At 41.0% G+C, this 24,370-nt stretch overlaps 2 protein-coding genes across 5 annotated transcripts in view; one reads left to right on the forward strand and one right to left on the reverse strand.

Moving 5' to 3' along the window:
* Nucleotides 1–210: 210 nt before the first annotated feature.
* On the reverse strand, nt 211–5,118 carry hpda (4-hydroxyphenylpyruvate dioxygenase a). The gene is made up of 11 exons (XM_028596142.1): nt 5,014–5,118; nt 4,864–4,906; nt 4,695–4,777; nt 3,225–3,314; nt 3,032–3,138; nt 2,835–2,912; nt 2,412–2,574; nt 2,020–2,095; nt 1,760–1,878; nt 1,546–1,662; nt 211–361 (listed from the first exon to the last, which is right to left on the reverse strand). Exons 1-11 carry the CDS (start codon nt 5,092–5,094, stop codon nt 248–250), a joined length of 1,071 nt encoding a protein of 356 aa, XP_028451943.1. The 5' UTR covers nt 5,095–5,118; the 3' UTR covers nt 211–247.
* Nucleotides 5,119–8,877: 3,759 nt separating this feature from the next.
* mtmr4 (myotubularin related protein 4) overlaps nt 8,878–24,370 on the forward strand; it is a 43,944-nt gene continuing 28,451 nt past the window's right edge. For 2 of the 4 annotated variants that reach the window (XM_028595096.1, XM_028595097.1), the window contains exon 1: nt 22,543–22,692. In XM_028595096.1, coding sequence (XP_028450897.1) covers nt 22,648–22,692 — 45 coding nt within the window. In that variant the 5' untranslated portion in view covers nt 22,543–22,647. Of the gene's footprint in view, nt 8,974–13,030; nt 13,145–14,322; nt 14,424–22,542; nt 22,693–24,370 lie in introns of those variants that run through there. The other 2 variants (XM_028595098.1, XM_028595099.1) reach the window with 2 other exon arrangements.

The following is a 24,370-nucleotide window of genomic DNA, read 5'->3' on the forward strand; positions in this document are numbered from 1 at the left end:
CCTTTAAAATGTGTACCTGTTTCCCAACCACACATGCCAACAACCTGCGTGATCATGAGTATCTTTTTTTAGTCATACAGCAGGCAATCTATAGACAACTTAAAGCATATCTGATAACACTTGCAGCTTGTCACATGAAGATATTCAACACTTGGTACATGTGTTTGATATACTGTGTTGTTGATTGCCTCTGAAATGCACGGCCATATATATATGTAAGTGTGGTTTGGCAGCAGCAGTCGGAGGATCATTTGAAGGCTTTGGCCTGCCCTGCGGGTGTCAGCACAGTGAGGTTGCCCCTGGCATCTTGGTCCTTCTCAATGGCCTCAAAGAGAGACTTGAAGTTGCCTGCCCCGAAGCCCTGGAGAGAGAACAAGCACACACAGATGGCTAATTACCCAAAGATCTAGCGTCTTCTGTGTCATTTGTTATGGCTCTGGGGATCTCCTGTCAGACACCGTTCAGGGTGTTCAAAAACTTTGATGTTGGATCACGGCAGATAAATATTCCCACATCCACTCCGCTCTGACAGGGAGCTACGCTCACCGGGGGGCTCGCAGATTAATCATGTAAATATTTTCATAGATAATCAAAAAGATCAAGTGTTGGCGGTGGCTCTGAGGAGATTCTTTGCTGTGGTTCAGATTCAGTTTCTCACTTTCATGCATTGTGCATGCACATCTGTAGATCTGTGCTGGAGAGTGACAAGATGTGCCTGTTCTGACAAGCAGAATGGGTGCTAGGTGTTAGAAATGAAGTGCCACAGGGTGCAACCCAATCCAAAGATCCCCTCACTGTGAGGCGGAGAGCCTTTTAATCTGTATCTGTGATAGATTTATTGAGCTTTTACAAGTGGGCTACTGTTATACTGTTCACACTGGGTGGGACCTGCAAACAGGTGTTCAGGTGGCCCGCTCTCGTTTTCTTAAAGGTGGTGAAGGGAAGAAACCAGCGGTGGAAGAAGTCTTCAGATCCTTTACTTAAGTAAAAGTACTAATACCACACTGTAAAAAATACTCTGACTCTTACAAGTAAAGGTCCTGCATTAAAAATGTTACTGAAGTAAAAGTATGTAAGTATCATCAGGAAAATGTACTTAAAGTATTACAAGTAAAACTACTCAGTGCAGAAAAATCCTCACATTTTAGAAACTGGAAACGATCCAAACAGTTCTGTCTATCCACTGACAGTGATTAATGGTCTACTCATTAAAATTACCACTTAAATTGTTGGGTAGTTTAATTTATAATAAAACATATTATTTTATAAACTACATGTGTTTTGTGTGCAAAAATCCTAATCTGTAAAGTAACTAGTAACTAAAGCTGTCAGTTGAATGTAGTGGAGTAAAAAGTACCATATTTCTCTCTGAAATGTAGCGGAGTAGAAGTAGAACGTGGCATGAAAAGAAAAGACCCAAGTAAAAGTACAAGTAACTCAAATTTGTCCTTAAGTACAGTACTTGAGTAAATGATACACATAATAGGATTACCCTCCAGTAATCAGTTAAACTAGTGGTTTGTGTAACCGGTATGTTGCACTTACAAAGTGGTTGTTCCGCTGAATAACCTCCAGGAAAAGAGTTGGTCTGTCCTGCACAGGTTTGGTAAAGATTTGAAGGAGGTAGCCCTTGTCATCAAAATCAACTAAGATTTTCAATTCCTTAAAAGGAAACACAGATAGTGTATAGTTTAGAACACAAGCAAAAAGTACGGAAATAATTTCAGACTGGCTGAAATAACACAGTACGTCTCCTCACCTGTAAGCGGTCGAGGTCCTCTTTCACCTTGATCTTGGCGGTTTTGAGATTCCTCCGCAGGGTCTCGTAGTACAAGTCAGGCGCTGAGAGGAACTCCATCCCTCGGGCGCGCAGGTTCACTACCTGATTTAAGACCCGGAGGAGGGGGGGGAAGCAGGATCTAAAACTTGCCTTTACTTGCAGATTTGGGAAAGCTGGGCAAAGATGAAGCTAAAGTTTGTGGACTGACAGAATTTTGTTGATAATCAAGTGCAGGAGACTCACGGCTTGGATGATGTTTGACGTGTTGAGGGCGATATGCTGAACGCCTGGTCCCCCGTTGTAGTCCACGTATTCCTGGAAAGAGGGAAAAGCAGAACATAAAATGCACTGAGGCAGGGGTGTAAACCGGAGGTGTCACCAATATCGACAGAGGGATCCGCATACAGAAGGTTTTGATTTAGTTCATCATTCTGTGCCTCAAGCTGATAAACCACTGCGATAAACCGCATTTATCTTTTGTGATACACTACTGCGATAAACCGCTGGGATACAAACTGCGATACAAACTGCGATAACCGCTGCGATAACCCACTGTGATACATACCGCGATAAACCACTGTGAGAAACAGAAAGTATACTACAGTAATTAACTGAGCTGATAAAGTCCCACCTGGATTTGTGAGACTTTTTTCCCCATTGCAGGTTCGTTGATGGGCATCTTGATGGTCTCTTCGTAGTTGGTCACCACTATGGACCTCAATGAACTGTATTCCGTGTGGATCTGCTTGTCGTCTATTGACCAGAACCGATGGAACATCATACACTTCAGATACCTGGAATTTGGACAACGGAAACAGAGAAGGTGACGATGATGAGCTTAACGAATGAGCCTTTTTTTTTTTTTTTTTTTATTGAAACAAAATGTGGACTTTTTTTTTTTTAAAGACTAGTGATCTTGTACTGGAGTCCGTTTTTTTAATAGCTGCACTTATGTATCAAACTGTAAAAGAGGTGGTGTGAACGTGTGTGTGTTTACTTATCCTTTTGCCCCTGTGTGTCTGTGTGTATAAGTGAGCTCCAACAGGAGTCTTACCAGTCTGAAACTGGCACCATTTGGTCATCTGGCTGGTTTCCCACTACATGATCGATGAAGTTCAAACCTCCTGGTGGACTATGAGGAAAAGAAGAAAAAACAAACATTGCATGGGTACTTTTCCATGAACGTTCTGAGAAAAATACTCGTTGGATACATTTTGGTAAAAGCACAAGAAAATTTGATTTGATACTCACAGCGTGGCTAACAGAGGATCTCTAAACAGAGGCTTATTGTAGCCTGGCAGGAAAAGGCCTTTGTACGGACTGAGGTACTCAATGAGTGTGTGTGTTGTATCTCCATACTGAGGACAAAAGCGAACACAACATTATTATTCGTTCCCAGTTTCACGCGTGTAGGCTTTTCAAATGTGCGTCACTCTTTCCGTACCGTTTGAATCACAGCATACTTGACCCTGCCCTGGCTGTCCTGCTCCACCCAGGGTTCCTTGACGATTACAGCTCCTCGCTCTTTGGCTGTCTGTTGGCGGACATGTTTGGGATCAGTTGGCAGTGGTAGAAGAAGTATTCAGATCCTTAAATCCTACCTGTAAAAGTACTAATGCAACACTGTAAAAAATACTCTGTTACAAGTAAAAGTCCTGCACTGAAAATGTCACATAAGTGAAAGTATGTAAGTAATATCAGGGAAATGTACTTAAAGTATTGAAAGTACTCAATGCAGAAAACCCCTCACATTTTAGAAACTGGAAACGATCCAAACAGTTCTTTCAATCAACTAAGTGATTAATTGTGCTAATTGTTTAAGCTGTACTTGTAGGCCTGTATATTGTTGGGCAGTTTAATTTATGCAATGCTATGTTGTGCAAAAATCCTAATTTGTAAAGTAACTAATAACTAAAACTGTCAGATTAATGTAGTGGAGTAGAAGTACAAAGAATGGCATGAAAAGAAAAGACTCAAGTAAAGTACAAGTACCTAAAATTTGTATTTTCTTGAGTAAATGTACTCCACCACTGTCAACTTGGGAAATGCAGGAGTGTGACAACAGTTGTTCTGTCTGAAGACAGCTCCTGGAAGCCCTCCAGTGGCTGAAGACAGAATATCTCCCCATACATGCTGTAATATACTGCTTTAAGTATGATCATACTGTTGGTCTCTGTTCAAAGTCAGAGAGAGTTTATCCAAACCTCCGGTCTGACCTCGACTGAGGTAAAGAGTTCAAATGAGCTGCTAAATATCAAAGCTGGACTGTTGCACCACCGGCATGTTTGCCCCTATTTCAACACCCACTGGGTGCGCCGCACATAGAATGATAATACAAATCAGGTTGGGTTTATTTCTTGAATTTGAAATAGAATTGCAGTTGAAAATTGCATCAAGTTAGTGGAGGTGAGTGAATATACATATCAGTATATACATTACATTACATATACACCTGCCAATTGCACTTACTATATATTTTTGTTGTTGCAAATTCTGCACTCAATCCATTCAGCCTCTTTTTGTATTTTTTTCTTCCTATATTAAACAGCTATTTTGTATATAGTTGTTTCTGTATTTATTGTTTATTTAATATTAATGTTCGGTATGTTTGTTTGTTTATGTATGCACCAACCACCAAGGCAAATTCCTTGTTAAGTACTTAGTAGGCAATAAACCTGATTCTGATTCTGATTTGATTCAGCAGAAGTCAAATATGTTACTCTTCCTATTGCTGTACATAATGTAGGCCTTTATATACATGTGGTGGGAAATAACTATGTACCTTTACTCAAGGAGTACATTTTGAGGTACAGGTATATAAATACACAGCTTTCTGAAATGGTACATTACGGATGTCAAATCAGCCTCTTGCATTTAAATTTCAGATCACATTCTTCCTCCTTATAATTGTTACCTTGATTAAAAAGTCACAATCCTCCACTTGGAAAGCAATGTCTTTGACTCCATCTCCATGCTTAATCCAGTGTTCTCCCATCTCTGAGGTGAAGATAAAACCATGTTAAAATGCAGACATACTGTATGTCATCTTCCTAGCATTTCATCTTTCATATGAGAAAACTCGCCTTCATTTCCAGGGTTTAGTGGCGATTCAAATACAAATATGATCTGTGAGGAGAGAGGAGGGGTGGTTGTGTTTGTGTTTGTGGAGAGGATCATTGATCACGGATACATTGAGTTTTTATTTGATCAGCACAGGATGTCTGACTGCATACCTTATCCTGTCTGATGACATGAGACACCACCTCTCGGCTGCCAGTCTCCAAACCCTTGTAGGCCAAAGCCTCGAAGCCCATCTTATCACAGTAGAACGAGGCTGCCTGTAAAGTAATCAGACTGTCTTTCCTCGGAAGGGAACGTATGATGGACTATGACAATGTGAGATTCTGTTGAAAGAATTCAACTCCTGCCAGAAATGTATTGACTGCGGGTTGCTCTATGCAGGCTGTGTGTTTTCTGGCCTGTGTGCTGACCCACAGTGAATATATGAACTGAGTAAGTTTGTGTAGCAGTTTCTTTTTTTTTATGTATTTTTTTAAAAGCTGTAGTTGGCAGTGTATGTTTGTCATTTATGCATTGAAAAATGACTGAAACAGTTAATTGATTTTTTTAAACAGTTGCGGATACCTTTTCGACTTATCAATTGATCGGCTGTATATGTTGTAAAGAAATAAATGTCTTATTTTTAAATAGTTTGGGACAAAAAGAACAGAGTCTGGAAGTTCCAGAGGCTACAGATTAAATGACTCGTGGTTATTTTAACTGTATATGAAGAACAAAATGTACATTTATTAGGTAAATACTAAACCTGCAGATGTTTCTGTAAGTACTAAAAGTCCACACAGTAACTCATATTTACCCAGTAAAATGCATTAAGATGAAGCATGACGAAAATGTTTGGAATCTAAAAGAAATTCATCTTGATCCAAATATGAGTTATGAGGAAAACAAACAATTTGACTTAGATTTGGATTTGACTGGCGCTGAAATTAGTCGTATGTCAGCGTTTGGCTACTGACCTGTTTGGCATTGCCGACCCAGAAGGTGATATGATGAAACTTGACAAACTTTCCCTTTGCGTGCTAAAAGCCAAAAATACAACAGAATAATTAACATTGGCTGATGGTAAAAACAAAAACAAAAAAGTATCCGACAGTTAAAGACCAAGTGTTCATCTTTTAGAGCTATTTAATGATAAGCTTCAACTAAAGACTTGTAAAATATCATATAAGCTTTAGGCTTAGAATAATTCATTAATTCCTTCAACATTCGGCCACCTGTGTATGATTTCGGCCTTCCTCTGCAGAACAAGCAGTACTGTTAACACATCAACATTCATCACACATCACAGACTCCTGTCCATCTTCAGAGGCAGTTTTATTCTTACCTTCTCGCCTTTATCTGTGTAGCTTGTCTAAAAAAAGAAGAAGGAAAAAAAAGAGATCATTGTAACTTCATCTGCAAGTGCTCAGACTAACCTAGAGTCAAAAGATCTTTGGTTCTTATTCACTAAAGATATCATTATCTCCTCAATTACTGCTGTAACAATGTCTAATGTCCAACAACTGAGAGCATCTGCTCATCATAATTGAGTCTCTTACCATGCTGGGATTGTAGATGGGCCTCAGTTCAGAGAAAAGAAAGATCAAAATCAGTGTCCTGCACGACGGGGTGCAGATAAGTACTGACCGGATGACCAACTGTGATTGGTCCTTTAGGATCTACACCCACCTGTCCGCCTCCTCGCTTCCCGCTGCACTTTAGCTAAAAAGTTAGACAGCAGAAGTTGTGTCATCTCTGCTGAGTCCAGCGTCCAATCGGTTGTTAGTCCTCAGAGCCTCAGTTGTCATAGAAACATAGACACATAGACACATTGACATCAGCGTATATATAGGGGAAATAATGAGGTACAGAGCCTATACACTCACTCTAGTCTTGGATGTTTTGCCTGAGATACTGACTACACCTCTCAGCCAGGTGAACATGCAATAGGCTCAGGTGTTTGTAATCGAACAGAGAGAGACGCTTTACAGCAAAAAAACTAAAACGATGCATCCAGAATGTGAATAAAAATGCAGCGGTAGTAATGTTGAAGGTAAAAAAATAATCCTGTTCCACACCAGTCCCTCTGTGATTCCTCTCTGGTTTCTGCACCACCAGAGGGAGCAATATTGCCTGATTTAAACAGAAACAAACAAGCAATCATGTACTATAAGATCAGTAAGAAATTCCAGAACTTTCTACAAGTATGTGAACTGATTTTGAATATTTCCTCATTTTATTATTGTTCTTATAAATTACATATGATATCAAGAGCCTTTAATTTCCTTTCCATAAGGACTCACACATTGAAAAAATAAATATGACAGGCCGTAATCATGTTTATCAAGATTTAACATCTTATTAATTGTCACAGTAGCTGGCATATCAAAAAGCCTGATAATGACAGCAAACAATGTGCACATGCAGTATTTATTTAACATTTTTTTTACAGTCTTTGAGGTTGTAAAGATAGATAGAAAGATAGATAGATAGATAGATAGATAGATAGATAGATTTTTATCGATCCCAAAAATGGGAAATTACACTGTTTAGCAGCAAAATATCAGACACACAGCCCACATACAGAATATACATGAAATAATAGGATACAATATACATGAAATAATAAATAGAATAGAATACAAGAACACATTTTCAAAATATATATATACTTTACAAGTTAGAACATTTGCATAAGAGAGGTCATGTTTTGCCCAGCTGTGAAGGGAGAAATGGGAGGATTGTAGCAGACACATTGTGTGGCTGTTGACTGCTATCGGAGAGCATGTGAGGTCAGATCCAGGCTGTTACAGACAACAAAAATAGTGTCTGGCCCGAGCTACAGTGCTGAACTGCATGGTCTTATCAGGTGTAGCCTATGTATACACACGCCACTGTCTGTGTCAGGGAGCCCCATTCGAAAGACAATATGCATGCAGTGACTTGCCCTACACGTTTGCATTCAAAAATGGGTCACTTTTAAATGAAGTGGCTGAAATGAAGAACAAAAACGAATCCATCAATGATTATTTTAGATTAATTGTTTTGTCCATCAAATGTCAGAAAAATAGTCAAAAATGCCCAACACCAGAATCCAATGCAATGTCTTCAGATTGCTTTCTTTTTTCCAATGTTTCCAAACCCAAATATATTACATTTACAGAGAACAGAAGGAAAATGAGCAAAAAAAAACGTAACTCATTACATTTGAGAGGCACGAACCAGAGCATATTTGGTATTTTTGCTCGGCAGATGGCATTTTCTGGAATCAACTTTAGCTCTGACCTTTTAAAGGTTGTTTCGACCGCCCTTTCACTTCTCTCTTTCACTTCTGTTCTCATTACTGTTAATAATAGGATATATATATATATATATATATATATATATATATATATATATATATATATATATATATATATATATATATATATTTTTTTTTTTTTTTAAATCATTGACATTAACTTTATGTTGCACATTTTCAATATCTTTAGTTTTCTAAACTGTTTGGCTTTGCCTTACATTTACACTATTTAGAATGTATTACTGTATTTACATATTACTTATCTTCTTTAATTGTATATATTACTTATCTTTTTTATCTTTATTTACATATATTACTTATCTTTTATATTTTTTACTTGTTGTACGTGTCCTTATTGCACCGTAGGTCGGTGAGAAATGTATTTTGTATAATTGAAAATTAAAAAGTTGACTTGACTTGACATGTATGGTTCAACTCATTTTCAAAGCTCTTAATTTCAGTTTTGAAAAATGAAACCAATTATTTGTATTATTACAATATTTGAAAACCCTGCCGGACTGTGACTGCTAGAACTGTGTGCTTGTGCGCACGGTGCGCACGGTGCGCACGTACACGACTATGTACGTGTGTATCCAGTTTGTGCCGCGCTGTGATTTTCTATTGGTGCGCTCTTGGAGATTTGTGGCGCCTGATTGGCTCTGATGTGGGTGTGTTAAATCCACTCGCTTGACTGTTGTTCATTCTTATTGGCGCTACGGTGTTGAATGTTCAGTTTCCTTCTTACCGATTGGCTAGGGCTGTTGTCATCACACAAGAATGCGGAAGTCGTGTACTCTACTGAGTCACCGTTCTGTCAGCTGATTCTTTCTGAGTGAGTAACTCGATTTCTTTTTTAAAATGAAGTAACTTCTTAATAATGTATGGTGTGTGACATGTTCTCACGCTGTCAGACTTGGGTTGAAGGTGTGAACCTTAAGGCGTTTTGTCGTTTCCTGTTGGTACATGAGCGAATTTTACACACCAGCCTCTAGAAAGGTTGCTATCCGGTAGCTAGCATGATGCTAACGTTTGCAAACACAGCACATACACGCACACTTTCGGTTTGTCGACTAGTCGCCTCCTAGTACAGTGCCTGTCTGTAGTGAGGCTCTCGTCCACTTTCACTTTCCCCTGTCTTTAAACTTTATCCCTGTTATCGTGTTCACACCTGTTGTGTTGTCACGAGTCAAACAGAGCACCTGTTATTCACTGTTCTAGTGGGGCTGATAATCGTACCGGTAATGCTGGAAATGTGTAGTTAGAGCTACTGTGTTTTGGTCAGAGGAAAGTACCTTGGAATCTACCACTGGACTGGAAATTTATTTTATACTCAGGAGGAAGAGAAACTGGCTTTGAAAAAGTCACCCTAATGCTTAATGTTCATCACTATCATTGTTTCTGTAAATACTTACTCATTGCTTTAAGTAATTCACCTTATTTACGTCACATTGTCTGTTGCCCTCACTATGCACGTCATTTGGCCTTTGCCAATTTTAATGAACACTAATTTCCATATAGCTGAGTGGCGTACTGGGCATCCAATGTTTGTAACTAAGTATTTTTTTTACAATTGATTAATTTGGCATCTGAGTGCTTGTTTTTCTTTTTCACCAACAGTCAAAAACCTATAAGTATTTGCTCTGCTTTAATATAAGAAAAAGACAAGCAGCAAATCCATACGATTGAGAAGCTGGAGTCAAATCGTGATTTATTTCTTCTTTTTTAAACCAACGATTGATCTAAATATGTTGTGTTTATACGGTACCGCTGACGGCGACTACATCATATCTGTTTCCAGCTAAACGGAGTCAAAGCCGAAAATGCAGAAAATCCATGTTATGTTCTTCTTTACAAATGAAAGAAAAATGTCAGACTGACTGATGCATTCTTCTTAGAAAATAATCTGTTTTTAGAAATGTCTCATGATATATTGTCTCTAGAAGTGTGTTATTCAACTTTTGTTTGTGGTAAAGAAGGAAAAGAAATAGCAGTACTTCTAGAATTGCAACAAATTGAATCGGCTCCCATTTATCGTGACAGAATCGACTCGGGACAAAAGCATATCGTCCCAGCCCTATGACTTAAACAAAGTTTTGGTTAATTTTCTGTCCATTGACTATTTGTTTTAGAACAAATGTCTTAATCAGTTTTGTTATGCTTATTGTAATCACCCCTGGATTGTGTGGCTTAACTTGTTTTCAATTGTGTTTTTGTTGTACATTTTTATATACACTGTGCCGGAAATTCCGCCGCATGTTACTCTCTCGGCCGGATGTCCGTTACCTTCTGCTTTCTTTGTTTATAATTTTAAACTCCGGTGGATTTCTGAGGACTGTGGTTGACTGCTCCTCAGATCTCTGCAGGGTAAATCCAGACAGCTAGCTAGACTATCTGTTCAATCTGAGTTTTCTGTTGCACGACTAAAACAACTTTTGAAATTACACGTTCCACCAAAACAAATTCCTTCCCGAGGCTGTTTTGTAGCGGCACTGTTGCTCAGTCCGGCACTTAGCGCCATCCAAGACAATTGTGATTGGTTTAAAGACATGGCAATAAACCAGAGCACGTTTTTCTCCCATCCCGAAATGCTCTGTGGACGAGCCAGACCCTCTTCCACAGAGCTGTGGCGGAAGGTCTGGAAATTCGAGAATAGCCTATGCATAATGCCGGAAGGTTTGGTACCTGGAATAAATAGTTAACACGTTACTTTGTTTTATACAGACGTACACACCCTCCTTCCCATTGTGAATGTGAAATCTCATTCTTGTTTTCCTAGCATTTCATGGTGTTAAAAATAGCTGCTGCTGTGGCCTCCAGTGTGTCGTTTACTTTCACAATCATTTCCTTTTAACTGATGTCAGATTGATAAGTGAGAAGTCATGGCACAAATATGATTTAGTGTTTTGAATTACAATTGGCTGATACAAGTTCCCCAAAACTTTTGCCACAGCAGAATGATCAGTTGGATTATATATTACACGAAGCGCTCTCTTGCATGCCAAAATGTGCCTTCATAGCAAGAGCAGTACATAGTTTAAAAACCTAGATGATTAATAAAAAAAAGTGCACAAATTGCGTGGCCAACAGGCAGAATTGCATGTTGATACTTCTGTCGAGCTGCCTAGCTTTTTAGTCCCTTTTGGCTCATTGTTTAGGTTTCACAGCCCACAAATGTACTGTATGGTTCAGACAGAAGCAGGCAGCTGCTTTCAGCCAGCAAGCTTTGATAAACCCACTGTACACTACACTACCTGCCCAGCTTCAAACTGCACACAGAGTGAGCCACTAGCACGTGAACATCTAGCTAAAGAGCCAGATATTTTTCTCAGGGGTTGGTTGAGTCCAACTCGAAGCAAACAGGAGAGTGAATATTGGACTTACAATAATAATAATAATAATAATAACTTGGACTTATATAGCACCATGGTACCCAAGGTCTGTTAACAAATAGGGAGGGAGGAGGGGGTTAGGGGTCAAAGGACTTGGTGAAAAGAAATGTTTAGGGCTGCCACCTCTCAGTCGATTAGTCGACTAATCGGTCGTTTTGGTCTCAGTCGACTAAGATTTCTTTAGTCGATTAGTCATTTTTTATGCTTATTCATGCTTAATTACTCATTTCCAAGAAACTTCTGAGCACATTTATGGTAAACACAAGATTTAAAGTGGTGCTTTTGCAGGATTAATTGTGGAGAAACTCAGTTTTACAGATGGTTAATTAACTACATTTATATTGTGCTTTTCTAGTCCACCTCTCAAAGCGCACAGCTTTGTCAATTAAATCAACTAATCGATTAGTCGACAAAATCCTATAAGTGTTAGTCGACTAAGAATTTCTTTAGTTGAGGACAGCCCTAGAAATGTTTTGAGGTGCTTTTTGAACATGGGGCAGAGTGGACACTCATAAGATGGCCAAAAAAACAACAACACGCTATTTAAAGGAGTGTAAGATATACTGGCATCTAGCGGAGAGTTTGCAGATTCCAATATTATGATGGTAACATAAATTCATATGTCTCCTGATGTATTTCATAAATAAAATAGACGTAGGCTATTACTATATAGGAGGAAGAGGGCTAGTTCAGGATCACTTTTGAATCCTTTGTTTTAAATTCCGCAATGCTCTCCATCTGTTGAATAACCGAGCATGGTTGACTCGCGTTTTCGCACGTGTTCTATTACTGTCCCTCATTTTTTAATTTAGCTGTTTCTGTTCTTTGGTGAATTCTTTTCTTTTACTCTTGGCTGATCCTTTCCCAGTATCAGCCATAATCACAAAATGTAAAATTCACTGCGAAACTGCCTAGGCAAATGGAAACCTAGACCCTTAGAGTCTGCGTAAATCGCTCCATCTGATTTGGTGGGGAATTGGACCAGGGGACAGGCATTAAGAATAACTAGATATAGAAATAGCCAATCTTCTCGCTAATGGTGTTGTTTGCTGTTGAGGGTCATATAAAGGCATCCGTATTAAATTGAGACTTTCATTACCAGTTAAAAAGTGCTTGTTGCTGCTTTAACTTACATCTCATTACATTCACTTTGTCAGTGCACACTCTTTTTGTATAGTTAAATTGTCTGACGTGACTTTTTGTTTGTTCAGTAGGTGACTCATATTGCTTAGAGTGTAATATTATACCTTTTTTATTTTTTATAAAGCAATTAGGACTGGTTGCCTACATGTGGGGATTTCTATTGACGGCCGATTAGCAATGGAAGCTATTCCTTTTCCCGTCCCCTGTAGTATGGTTTCTTTCACTTTGAGAAGCCTGGCACTTAGTGAGTGGGAGGGAGAAGAGTAAGCAATAGAGAGAGAGAGAGAGAGAGAGAGGAGGGGGAGGGAGGGAGGGAGGGAGGTATGTCATGCACTGGATTACAACCAGTATGTGTTTGGGAGACGGGGACTACTGCTACTCTGCAAGGCATTGAGCTTTAATTCAACCTTAAAAGGTTGACAAAAGTTTAAACAGAAAGTTTGCAGCACACGGATTCTGCGCTTTGGACAGGTAAGAGGAGTCCGCATTGGGAACAGTATTTTTGTGACTTGAGAGTAGTAATCTTTTTCTTTTTGTGGCGCTGTGTGCAAAAGGGGGTGTGTCTGGAAAAGAAAACGAGTGTAGGGAAGTAAGACGACAGCACTAAACAGTGAGAACTTTGATCCAATTTAGAATTCTGTCCCTGTAATCAAAACGGTGAGAACTTTTCATCTCAAGTTGTGTCCTTGTAATCAATGTATTATAGTTAAGTGTAGTCCTAAACACAAGGAAGTGAAAACGATGTCCATGTTTTGTCTAGCTGCCTGCCTGTGTGGGTTACTCTCTTCATACTAAACATGCACTGAGCTTCCTGACTGAGCTTGTACTGTATATGCACAGGAAGAAAACATCTTGCAATATCAGAGTTTTACTTTTCAGTTATTTATTGAATTTAAGTGTTGGCTCAGTGTTGCACTTTGTCATCATTTATTGCCAATGTTTAACTTGCTTATGTGTGCAGCCAGTGTTCAGATATCCAGTATTGGCATGAATTAGGAACCTCCTGGTCGTGTCGTCGGAGGATCAGGATACCCACCTCAGCATACCAACTCAGCTGGGGCACCTCTTGGTGTGTTGGGTGTGTGGGAGAGTTGTGGAGTTTGTCCACGTCTGCCGTCGATTTCTCCTGCAGTTATCTGTTTGGCTGCTCGTAATCTGATGAGGAATGTTGAGTTTGCAATTCCTGTAAATCGGTGTCTCTCCCAGCAGGTCAGGTCAGGTCAGCTACTTCAAGGTTTCCGTCGTCATACTTCATGCATGTGCCTGCATGTCGGTCTCCAGCACTGCATACTGTGGAGCGTGTTTACATTGACTTGACCTGATTGGTAGAGAATACTTGTCCCAGGCCAGCCATTTCAACCATCACTCTGTATGCACCACACGCTTCTAAGAGCTTGAATTGTGGGGATTTTTTGCAGCGGAAACAGGGGGTTGAATGATAAAATGTAAAGTACATCCATACCTCTTCAACAGTCAGATAATTTGTTAGGGTTTGAGCGCCTGCTTTCATTCTACTTGCTGTACTTTAGACCAAGGAAGGTTGGGTTCTGGAATCCAGCCCTTTACGCAATCACACACTCCACGACCGCCCACACAAACACACCCAATGTCTGAAAGTGGTGTGTTTTTTTTTATTTATTTTTTTGCAGGAGCCATCGCTGGCACGGCAGAGCCCAGTAGACGGGAGGAGAGGGAGCGATCTGAAGAGGAGCGCCCAGACCGACTGTCTACAGCACTGGCTGGCAGCATGGTGAGCCAGTCACACTATGTATACGTACAGTACTATGCTGTAGATTCCTGATTGCTATTAAACCAGATGTGGCTCCTAACTTGCTGGGACTGTTTCACACTCCCGCAGGAAATGGCGCAATACTTGTCCAGGCCACAGGGTTTTGCAACATGTTTAATGACACCATGCACTACTCAAACATTTGTCAATTTTTCAACTTGCCACACATGTGCTTTAGGGCTGCACAGTTAATTGTACATGTTTATTCAGTTTCCTGTTTACATTTTTTTGTCATACAGCAGTTTCCATATATGATACTTTTATAATACAGAAACTACAGAAATACAGAAACTTCCACTGTAATTAAGTCATTTGTTGTTAATTAAATGTGCAATTAAAAAATAAGTGTTCATTAGATCATGATAAACAAGACACATGTATTAGTGATCGACATTGCTTTAAAAAAGGGACACATTTTCTATAAAGTTAATTTCTTCCAGGCGGTTCCTTGAATTTCTAACCGTCACATTTGGCCATGTTTTGGGGTGGGAAGTCGGTGAGGGATCATGCAATTTTGTCGCTGTGTTATCGACCCCTACTAGTTGTTCATGATACCTGCACAGAGGGAGGGTGGGATCTTTTGGGATCAACCAACACACAGTTAAATAATAAAAAATGTAGCCACAATCGGCACTAAACAATAATTTGCTGGACACCAATGTAATGGTGCTTTTCCATTACGAGGTACCTACTCGCCTCGCCTCGACTCTACTCACCTTTTTTGGTTTTCCATTACGAAAAAAAGTACCTGGTACATGCTAACAGATACTTTTTTTTTTAGTACCTGCTCAATCGAGGTTCCAAGCGAGCTGAGGCGAGCCGAGAAGGTGACGTAAAACCCTGCAGGCTGCTGATTGGTCGGAAAGAAGCGTCACTGATCACTGCATTGCTAGCGAGAGATGGCATTTTTAAATAGTTTAGCCAGCGGTGTCCATGCAGAGCTTTTTCCGTAGCATACAAGTGGCCTGATGGTTATACTGGTGCGCTGGTGTGTGCATGTGTGATGTGTGTGTGTCGAGTCGCCGTATGTGTGTGTGTGGGGAGCTAGTGAGCGAGGGAGAAGTGAGAGAGTGACGGCGATTATCTCCGCAGCGAGTAGCGACTCTAGAGTCTTATATATTGTGACCACGGTGGGAAATCTGGAGCAGTAAACGTTAACTATCTCTTTGATATCATGTTGTTTACGGAGACGGAGAACCAGGAAATGCGTCGGGGATATGTCAATGGGAAAAGCAAGCTACTAAGCCACGCCCACGGCAGTCGCTATGGCGACCAGCCACGCTGAGGCGATACTAAAATATGCAATGGAAAACGGACGCACGTCGAGGCGAGTAGAGTTGAGTAGAGTCGAGGCGAGTCGAGCAGGTACCATGTAATGGAAAAACGCCATAAGTGAGTGAAAGTAGATCATCCTCAGTCAGCTTTTCTATTCACCCAACTAGTAGTTTGCTCGGCAGGGTTACGACTTTATTGCATTGCTGGTTCATTCAGGAACTTGCTGCTGCATCAGTAAAAGTGTTGTGTATCAACCGGTAACAGATGTAGCTCCCTGCCACGTGTCTCCTGTACAACTCTCTGTTTTGGAATATTGAACGCAAGACACTGAACCCCAACAACGTATTCAGTGGCTGTCGTACTGAACATAAACCTCAGCTAAATGTCCAAAATGTGAAATAAAATGCTTGCACTATAGTCCAGTGGTGAAGGTGTCCGCCCAAGATGACCAAGGCATCACTCTGCTACAGTAAGTACTGAATGGGGATATATCTATTTCTACTGGTTGCCCTCTAGTGGATGCTACTGTCTAGTAGGCTCTGAAGCAAAACTAAGACTAAATGGTTTTTGTATTGTGTAACATTATCATGAAAGTAATTGGTGTAGAAAGATGGAGAAATAATTGTGCTGCTTCAAGTTACTACATGCACTTTTTTTTGAATCAGAGTGTTTCTTTATGCTGAGTGTTAGACTTTGCTCTACGTGAGACAAGCAGCGGTTTGTCTAATCATGCTGCAGCCGTGGGCCTTAGGGTTGTAATTACACTGAAGCATAGTAAATACAACGCAAGCACAATGCAAAACTATATATAGGTCACAACTGTACTTTTAAAAAAAGAGCCATGCAAGCTTGGAATGGATTTTATTTGTATAGCACTTTTTAGAACCCTCATAGACACTTTACAGAGAAAAGAAGTGTGTATACTATACACTATATTTGAATGAAGTGCTCAGGTATACTCAGAGCTTTAGAAATGTGCATAGACATGCAGGTCATTTAAATAGATGTTAAATGCATATTCTTTTGCAATTTTATTTGACAACTTAGGGGAGAACCCCGGCAGTCACAAGATAGCCTGCTCCTTTGCTCTTTCTCAGTGGACGTACAGTAAATATACTTCAGCCAGGATAGACAGTGCTTTAAGAGTGGGGAAGCACGAGCAGTGACCAAATGAGCCACAAAGTCCTCTCGAAACTAATGGGTGCAGGTTTTATGGGACAGAAATAGGAAGTGTAACAGGAGGATGTGTGTCCCGAGGTTCTGGTCAACTGGGTCCGCAGAATGCCACTGTGGCTGGCTGCCCGCCCAGCTCTCAGCCTTTTTATGCGACACACAGTCAAGCTCTGGGCTTAATTGATGGCAGGGCTGATGAACAAATAATGTGCCCACCGAGGCACGTAAAATGAGAACGCAGACATCTGCTAGTCCTGTGTTGCAGTTCAATTGCATACAATTCTTTTTTTTTTTTTTTTTTAAAAAAGCACCTTCTCACTGATCTCTCATTGCTTTAGTTTAGTTTTTGTTGCACTTCGGGTGTAGTTGGGTGTGGTCGGAAGTGTGCTCTGCTGTAACCGCACTCAACAGCGATGTCGGGTGAACGGAACACACCCTAGAGTACTTCGCTACATCACTGCAACAGGTGAGGAGTTCAATCACTGCAGATCAGCAAAACCAAAGTTAAGTTTCTGTATGATGGACAGATGCACAGCTATCCGTAGTATTTGTGCAACATGAATCTGCAGTTATTGTTTTAGAAGTATGGTGTAAGACTACAATGGTAGGTCATGTTTAATGTTTGGCCCCAGTGAATGATAGGTCTATCTGTTCTCAGCTGTTGTTGATCTAAGTGCTATTTTCTCCGGTGGCATTGTGAGACATCCGTTTGAGCAGTTAGTTCCACAGGTAATATGACCATTTTAATCCTGTTTGTAAAGCAGTCTCAAATTGCTTCCCAGCCTCCAGCTTTTTTGGCTAAAAACAAAACGGGAAGCATTGAGTTAATACTGTCGTCCACTCACGCTGCCGTATTGTTAGCAGGATAATGCGAGCATGGAAACGAGGACAATGGGGTTGCTTTACCCTGCGCTCAGTACCCACAGTGCTTTGTAATGCTACCTCGGTGGGGTTGTGGGGAACTAGCAAGAGAAGTTTCTGTGCCAGATCCATGCAAAGAGAGCTGTTTCTGTGTCACTGCCCCATATCATGTTACCTGCTTATATAAGGATTACATCACCTGTATGTGTGCCTTTTTTTTTTTTTTTTTTTTCAAAATGCACTGACTGGACACACCAGAAGCTCTCAGTACGGGTTGTGGTTAAAGTCAAATGGTTGATTCCAGGTTGTTGTTTATGATTTTACTTCCGCTCTACTTGAAGGGACTTAGGCTTCTAGCACTATTGGACCCTGCTCTGGTTTCTGACAGCTCGCCGTCAGTGTCTGGTAGTTCCCTATTCCTCCTTTTCATTTCATTTAAATAATGGTAACTTTGTTGTTTTGTTCAGTGCGGTATGTGTTTGTTTTTTTTTTTTTTTTTTTTTTACTTTTTATCAATGCCTGTTGACCAGAACTACTATGTTTGAGATGTTTTTGAAAAACAATTTTCAATGAAAGCCTAAATCCAGCACCTGTAGTCAGTATATTGGATAGCCTACATGTTAATGCTTGTAAAGCATCATATTAAGCTAAATCCTGCTTCAAGCTGAAATAGTCAGAGTTGCCACATATAACTGTACAAAACACTACATATAGCACGCATTATAGTATGCTGCAATCATTTTACCTACAACATTTTTATAATTAGTTAGGGAAGACTCGCAAACTGCAGATTGCAGAAGAGTTATATCTTGTATGGTTTTATATTGAAAAAGGCATTCATAAAATAACTATATGCATTATTCATATCCTACTTCTATAGATGTGGGCTGACACTCTGCGTTGGTGACTCTCTGCCCTCCTTTCCTAAAATAAAACCTAAGACACAAGAGGCCAAATCTGGTGCTCAATTTTGGGGCTGGGCAGGCAGAGAGGGGGGAATGCAGGCCTGTGTTGGGACTGTGGATCCACTCGTCATGAATTAGGCTGCAATTCAGAAAATCCTAAAATGTCCATATGAATGTGGACACACTGGAAATATTTGAAAGCTGTACACGTTTTTGAAGGTTCAGTGTTAAAATTAAAAAGACTCTAAGCCTGAGCATAGCTCAGTTTTGAATGACATACCTGCTGAGGTTATACTGAAAGTCTTAAAACATAGTTCTTCTTTAATGCTCTCGCTAATCTCATCAAGGGAAAGCCCTCCACACTTCCAAACTTGATGAGGTTGCACTTGTCCAGGATATGAGAAGTCTTAATCATTGGGAGTTTGCCAAAGAAATAAACACTTCAGGCTGTGGTGCTGAGCGATTTTCTGTCACACAAGACAGAGAAACTGGCATAGCTTCTACAGTGTACGTTCTTCTGCCTCTTACTCAATATGACCGCTCAACCAAGCATTTGTGCGCTGAAAACACCCATATACTACTAACAATGTCTTTGTAAAGCTGGTACAATTTGGGCTTAAGTAGAAAGCATAATACTTTATTTCACTTCCTCATTTCACTCTGGGATAATAAATGTAACGAGTCACAGGTTTACCATGTGACGTGAAAGTGTTTCTATGTAAGGTTCTGCTTGATTTGTGGAAGTGCATTTTATAGCAGCAGAGTCCATTTACCTGATGAGTTGGACGTCCTACTGCAAACAAGCGCAATGCATCATGCCTCCTGTACCATAAGGCTTTCCCTTCTAATATATTGCCATATTAAATATTATAGGTTAAAGAGCATTCAGACTAGGAAATGAAATTTTTTTTGTTGTTGTTCAAAAGCCAATTTGAGTGTGCTATATAGAACACAATGACCTAGAAACAAGTGATTATTTTGGGGGCATTTTAGGACTTTATTTGACAGGACAGCTGAATTACATGAAAGGGGAGAGAGAGGAGGAAATGACATGCAGCAAAGGGCTGCAGGTCGGAGTCGAACACAGGCCCGCTGCGCTGAGGAGTAAACCTCTATATATGAGCGCCCGCTCTACCAACTGAGCTATCTGGGCGCCCACAAGTTAGTATTCTGAGTGAGGTGTATAGATGAGAAGTAGCCTGACGTGGTCATACTCAGATTCTAGTCAGAACTTCCCAACCTCGAATTTTGTGGGCGGGGCTAAGTTCGGCTGGCATCCAGGCTAGATGAGAAGAGTAAATAGAAGATTAAAAAAAAAAAAAGGTATAAATAAGGGCATCCGTCATGTGAAACCTAAGCTGCTAATCAAAAATGGATGCAGTTTCAACCAGTTTCATTTTTACATTTACTGAAGACCTACAGTAGATACTGCGCTCAGAGCAGCAGCTGATAGATGTGCAGGGAAAGTCTGTTGAAGACGTGAGGTTGAATGAAATGCCATCGTACTTGGTACTATGGCATCTATATTTTTTGAATCCTGCAGAAAGCTGAATTGTCTGTAAATTCGGTGTTCATTTTGTTGTAAGAGAAGGTGTAGCTTTTTCATCTTGCTGATGGCTGTAATTTTATGAAAATCATAGATATCCTTTCTCTGGACAATAGCACTGTTTAGATAGAAGTATACTGTAGGATCAAATTTGTGTTGCTCCTCTGTAATTATACACATTCTGGATCAATTATTGGAAACAGCACATGAAGCTATGTGTTATGTTGAGAGTAGCTTCCTAGTTGTAATGATACAAAATGCAACCTGCTGCTAATCGTTGTCAACAGTGTTGATTTTATGTATTCAGTCTTTGTTAGCCTGGAGATGAAATAGGTACCTATATCTACCAGTACAACCATTATATTAGCCCTCAAATGGACTTTATTACATGGACTGTCATGCAGTCCATTCCAGGCATAGGTAAATGTGTGCACCTTATCCGCCAATGTTTCAAAGTCAGGTCGCCTTGCTCTCTACAGACCGAAATGACATAGCACACTCACTGGCAGTCATGGAGACGTATGACTAGGTTCCTCTAAAAATAATTTGAAACATGTCCCTTAGGGCTGGGTGACATGGAGAAAATCAAATATCACAATATTTTAGACCTCATACTTCCAATATCGATATTGTAGGCTTGATAACTGACAATTACACAATGAGATTTTTGATAAATAATCATCCGTAACGTGGATATATTGACTCAGTGGGTAAAGGCAAACAAGAGAACCGCTAGAACATTAGATCACTTTACTGGCTGAATTAGCAGCCTATAAAACCAGGAAAAAACAACATATTATGATATCCAAAATCTAAGATGATAGCTAGTCTCATATTAAAATATTGATTTATAATATTGATATATTGCCCAGCCCTAATTTCCCTTCAATATAGATTTGTAAGATGTCTAATACACCTCATACCAGTATCAGGTTGTATTAGAGGACAAGTGGAAAAACATCCTGGATGGTTGGATCTGGATGGTTTATTTACATGTATCCACACGTAACTACAATAAATAGTTTCAATTATGAAAATGATAATCCATCCCGTTAAAATGAGGCTCTACCATGTCAAAATCACATTGCAGCACCTCCCCCAGTAAAATTAATCCTATTTTAATAGTGCTGTGTTGTGCATCCAGCCTATGCTGCGTGTACTACGTTCTACATGTTACATAATGTGGGGTCATACAGCTGAAGGCCAGAGGCTGTCACGACTCTGCCAGGGAGGAGGTTGGGGTAATAGGGGGAAGAGCCGTGTGCTCCCCCCCAAGTATAACGGACAATGTATGTACCCTATATATCCGGTGACCTTCCCTGATTTTAAGCACAGGACTCGGGGAAGGTGCTGCAGCGAAGCGCTGTTCACTGCAAAGATGCACTGCACTTGTGTAGGACAGTGCCAAAATGACACTCAGACAGGTGAGGGAGAATTTGTGTCTGTAGAATGCTGTTTCACTGGAGATCTCCGCATTCATTCACTCTCCTCAGCACCCTCCCTCCTCTGTCCTCTGCCACATATTTTCCTCCTGCAGTCGATCAAGTGCTGCCAATGCCAACGGTTTGTGATGGGACACTGTCCGACCATACAGTGTGCTCGCTTGGGCAAGAGCCACAGAATACTGCGGTTGATCGTATGGTGCATGCATGGCGGTTGGAGCATCTTTTGGTTGCCGGCGGTACTCTCTAGGCTTTACCACCTTGTTGCCGAGGGAGAAGCATATTTATGAGGAGATGTCGGTGAAGGGTGAACAAGGAGGGAGTGGGGGAAGAGTAAGGGATGAGAGGGAGACAAGGGGAGAAATGTGAGCATGTTAATGTGAGAGAGAGAGAGAGAGAGAGAGAGGGAGAGAGGTAGATGCGCATGCAGAGGGTGGAGCTTAGCATCAGGCAGTTCCCTCTTGTCTTCCTTTCTCTCCTGCTCTCTCTTCTAGCAGTTTCCCCCCCCCCCACCCCTTCGCTACATTTGAGATGGCACATCTGCAGTGATTTTCATCCCGTTTGCTTTCTCCTCAGCTCGAACTAAGCTGATCGCGTGGACTGCCGTTCTTGTTTGTATCTTTTATGGACCATCCTTATCCCGGCAGTGCAACAGGGCTGTCTTCAGACACCAGCGTGCTCTCTCTCTCTCTCTCCCCACTCAGGGAGCGGTGGGCGGGGGTGGGGTGGGTTCCTAAATTTAAAGCCGGGACTGGCGTGTTGGCACACAGCAACTCTTGAGAAGGGGGGGGGAACGTAGAAAAGGTGGTGGTGGTGGTGGTGGTGGGGGGGGAGAGGGGCGGCAGGCGGAGGGGTTTGGAGCGGACGAGGGGTGGACAGGCTCCGGCTGGGAGAAGAATGGTTATGCCGGCTCCTCGTGCTCTGGTCGTGCTGCTGCTCTATAGGCTGTGTGTCGTTCAGACACAGCCCTGCCTCTCCTCGACATGAGCCTCGCAGGAAGGGTGTCCTGCTCCATGCTCAACTGCTTTGTAAGTCCATAGGCTTTTATTTTGGTGTTTTTGTTTTTGTCTGGTTTGTGATGGGTGTGCATAAAAGCCCTCCCTTATCTAACTCACCTCCTGCTTGTGTGTGTGTGTGTGTGTGTGTGTGTGTGTGTGTGTGTGTGTGTGTGTGTGTGTGTGTGTGTGTGTGTGTGTGTGTGTGTGTGTGTGTGTGTGTGTGTGTGTGTGTGTGTGTGTGTGTGCGCCTGTTGGGGGATGCAGCGCGGGGGGGTGTTGGCCGACATGTGAGCGCTGCAGTTATTAGCGAGAAACCCACACTCACTCCACACTCCACATACAAATAATTGAATTACCTCCGTGTCTTCTCAGGCGTGTGATAATGAAAAGCTGCTTTATTACTCTCATCACTCACCTCTGTTGTGTGGAGGGCCTTGAGCTGCCTGTATTGTCATATTGTGATTGGCAAGGAGGAGAGAGAGGGCCTGTCAGGAGCCAGATGTGAAAAATGTGTGCGCTGCTGAGAGCGAGCACATTGTGCAGTCACCGTTGCAGCCTCAGAGTGGTAAAGTATGTTCACTGCAGTGGAGCACCTGAATTAAGCACTTTGCGGTATTGGGATGTGCAGTACAGTGGATATAGGACAATGGCTAATTTCTCTTAGTTTGCATCTCCAGACATAGTGGGGAAAAGGTTGACGGTTTAGGAACAACACAGGGTCTTCTTGGCCTCATGTCCCTTTGCCAGTTAACCTCAGGTCAGAGTTAACCTCCAGCATTTCTTTCCACAGGCCACTGTCTGGGCCTATTAATTAGTTAATAACAGGTATATTAACTACTAGCAGGTATAATGTTTACCATGTCCACTATCTTAGTTTAGCGTGTGAACATGCTGACATTTGTTAATTAGCACTAAACACAAAATACAGCTGATGCTGATGGGAATGTTTGGGTTTTTTAAAGTTTAGCAGGGATTTAATCATGCACCAAAGTCTTTGACAAATTTAGATTTTAGCCTGATGGGTGCTCTAGATGGAAAGTTGAGCGATCACCAGAGTCACTACAATTCATCCTGAGGGGGACACAGTAAGTGTGTGTGTGTACCAACGTATTACATGTATAGCAATGTCTACAAAGTTCATGGCAATCTATCCAATTGTTGTTGAGATATTTCAGTCTGGACCAAAGTGGTGAACCGACCGACTGACCAACAGACAGCCATCCATACAGCAATGCTGCTAGCATGGCTAGAATGAGCATAGCAGTAGGCAGTAGTAACACTAAGTGGAAATCAGTTATGCTGATACATGATGTACATGATACAAGCAAAACCATTTATCAGTGTCTTGTGCTGTACAGGTCAGTGCACAGAGCTACTGTATCTAGACAACATTGAAAGGATTCCTTGCAGTTTAGCATTTTACAATGTGATGCTAACATCACATTTTCAACAACAATCAGTTTTAATGGGAAAGCTCTACTTTAATTTCAATCACTGTTTCTTCCAGAGAAAACGTTGGTCGTAAAGTTATCAGGTGAATCAGTAAGAGCGCCGCTGCTGGTTCCGCGTTTCTTTGTGGCCAGACATGGTCAGCCATTACACATTTTATGAGCTGTCTTTTTAACATGGCTGTGATGCAGCTGAGTCTGCAGTTCCTCTTCTGCGTCAGTATCTGTATAATTTAGTATCCACGTCCTCTGTCACAGCT

This window comes from Perca flavescens, chromosome 13, assembly GCF_004354835.1.
Source record: "Perca flavescens isolate YP-PL-M2 chromosome 13, PFLA_1.0, whole genome shotgun sequence".
In the NCBI taxonomy this organism is placed as follows: domain Eukaryota; kingdom Metazoa; phylum Chordata; class Actinopteri; order Perciformes; family Percidae; genus Perca; species Perca flavescens.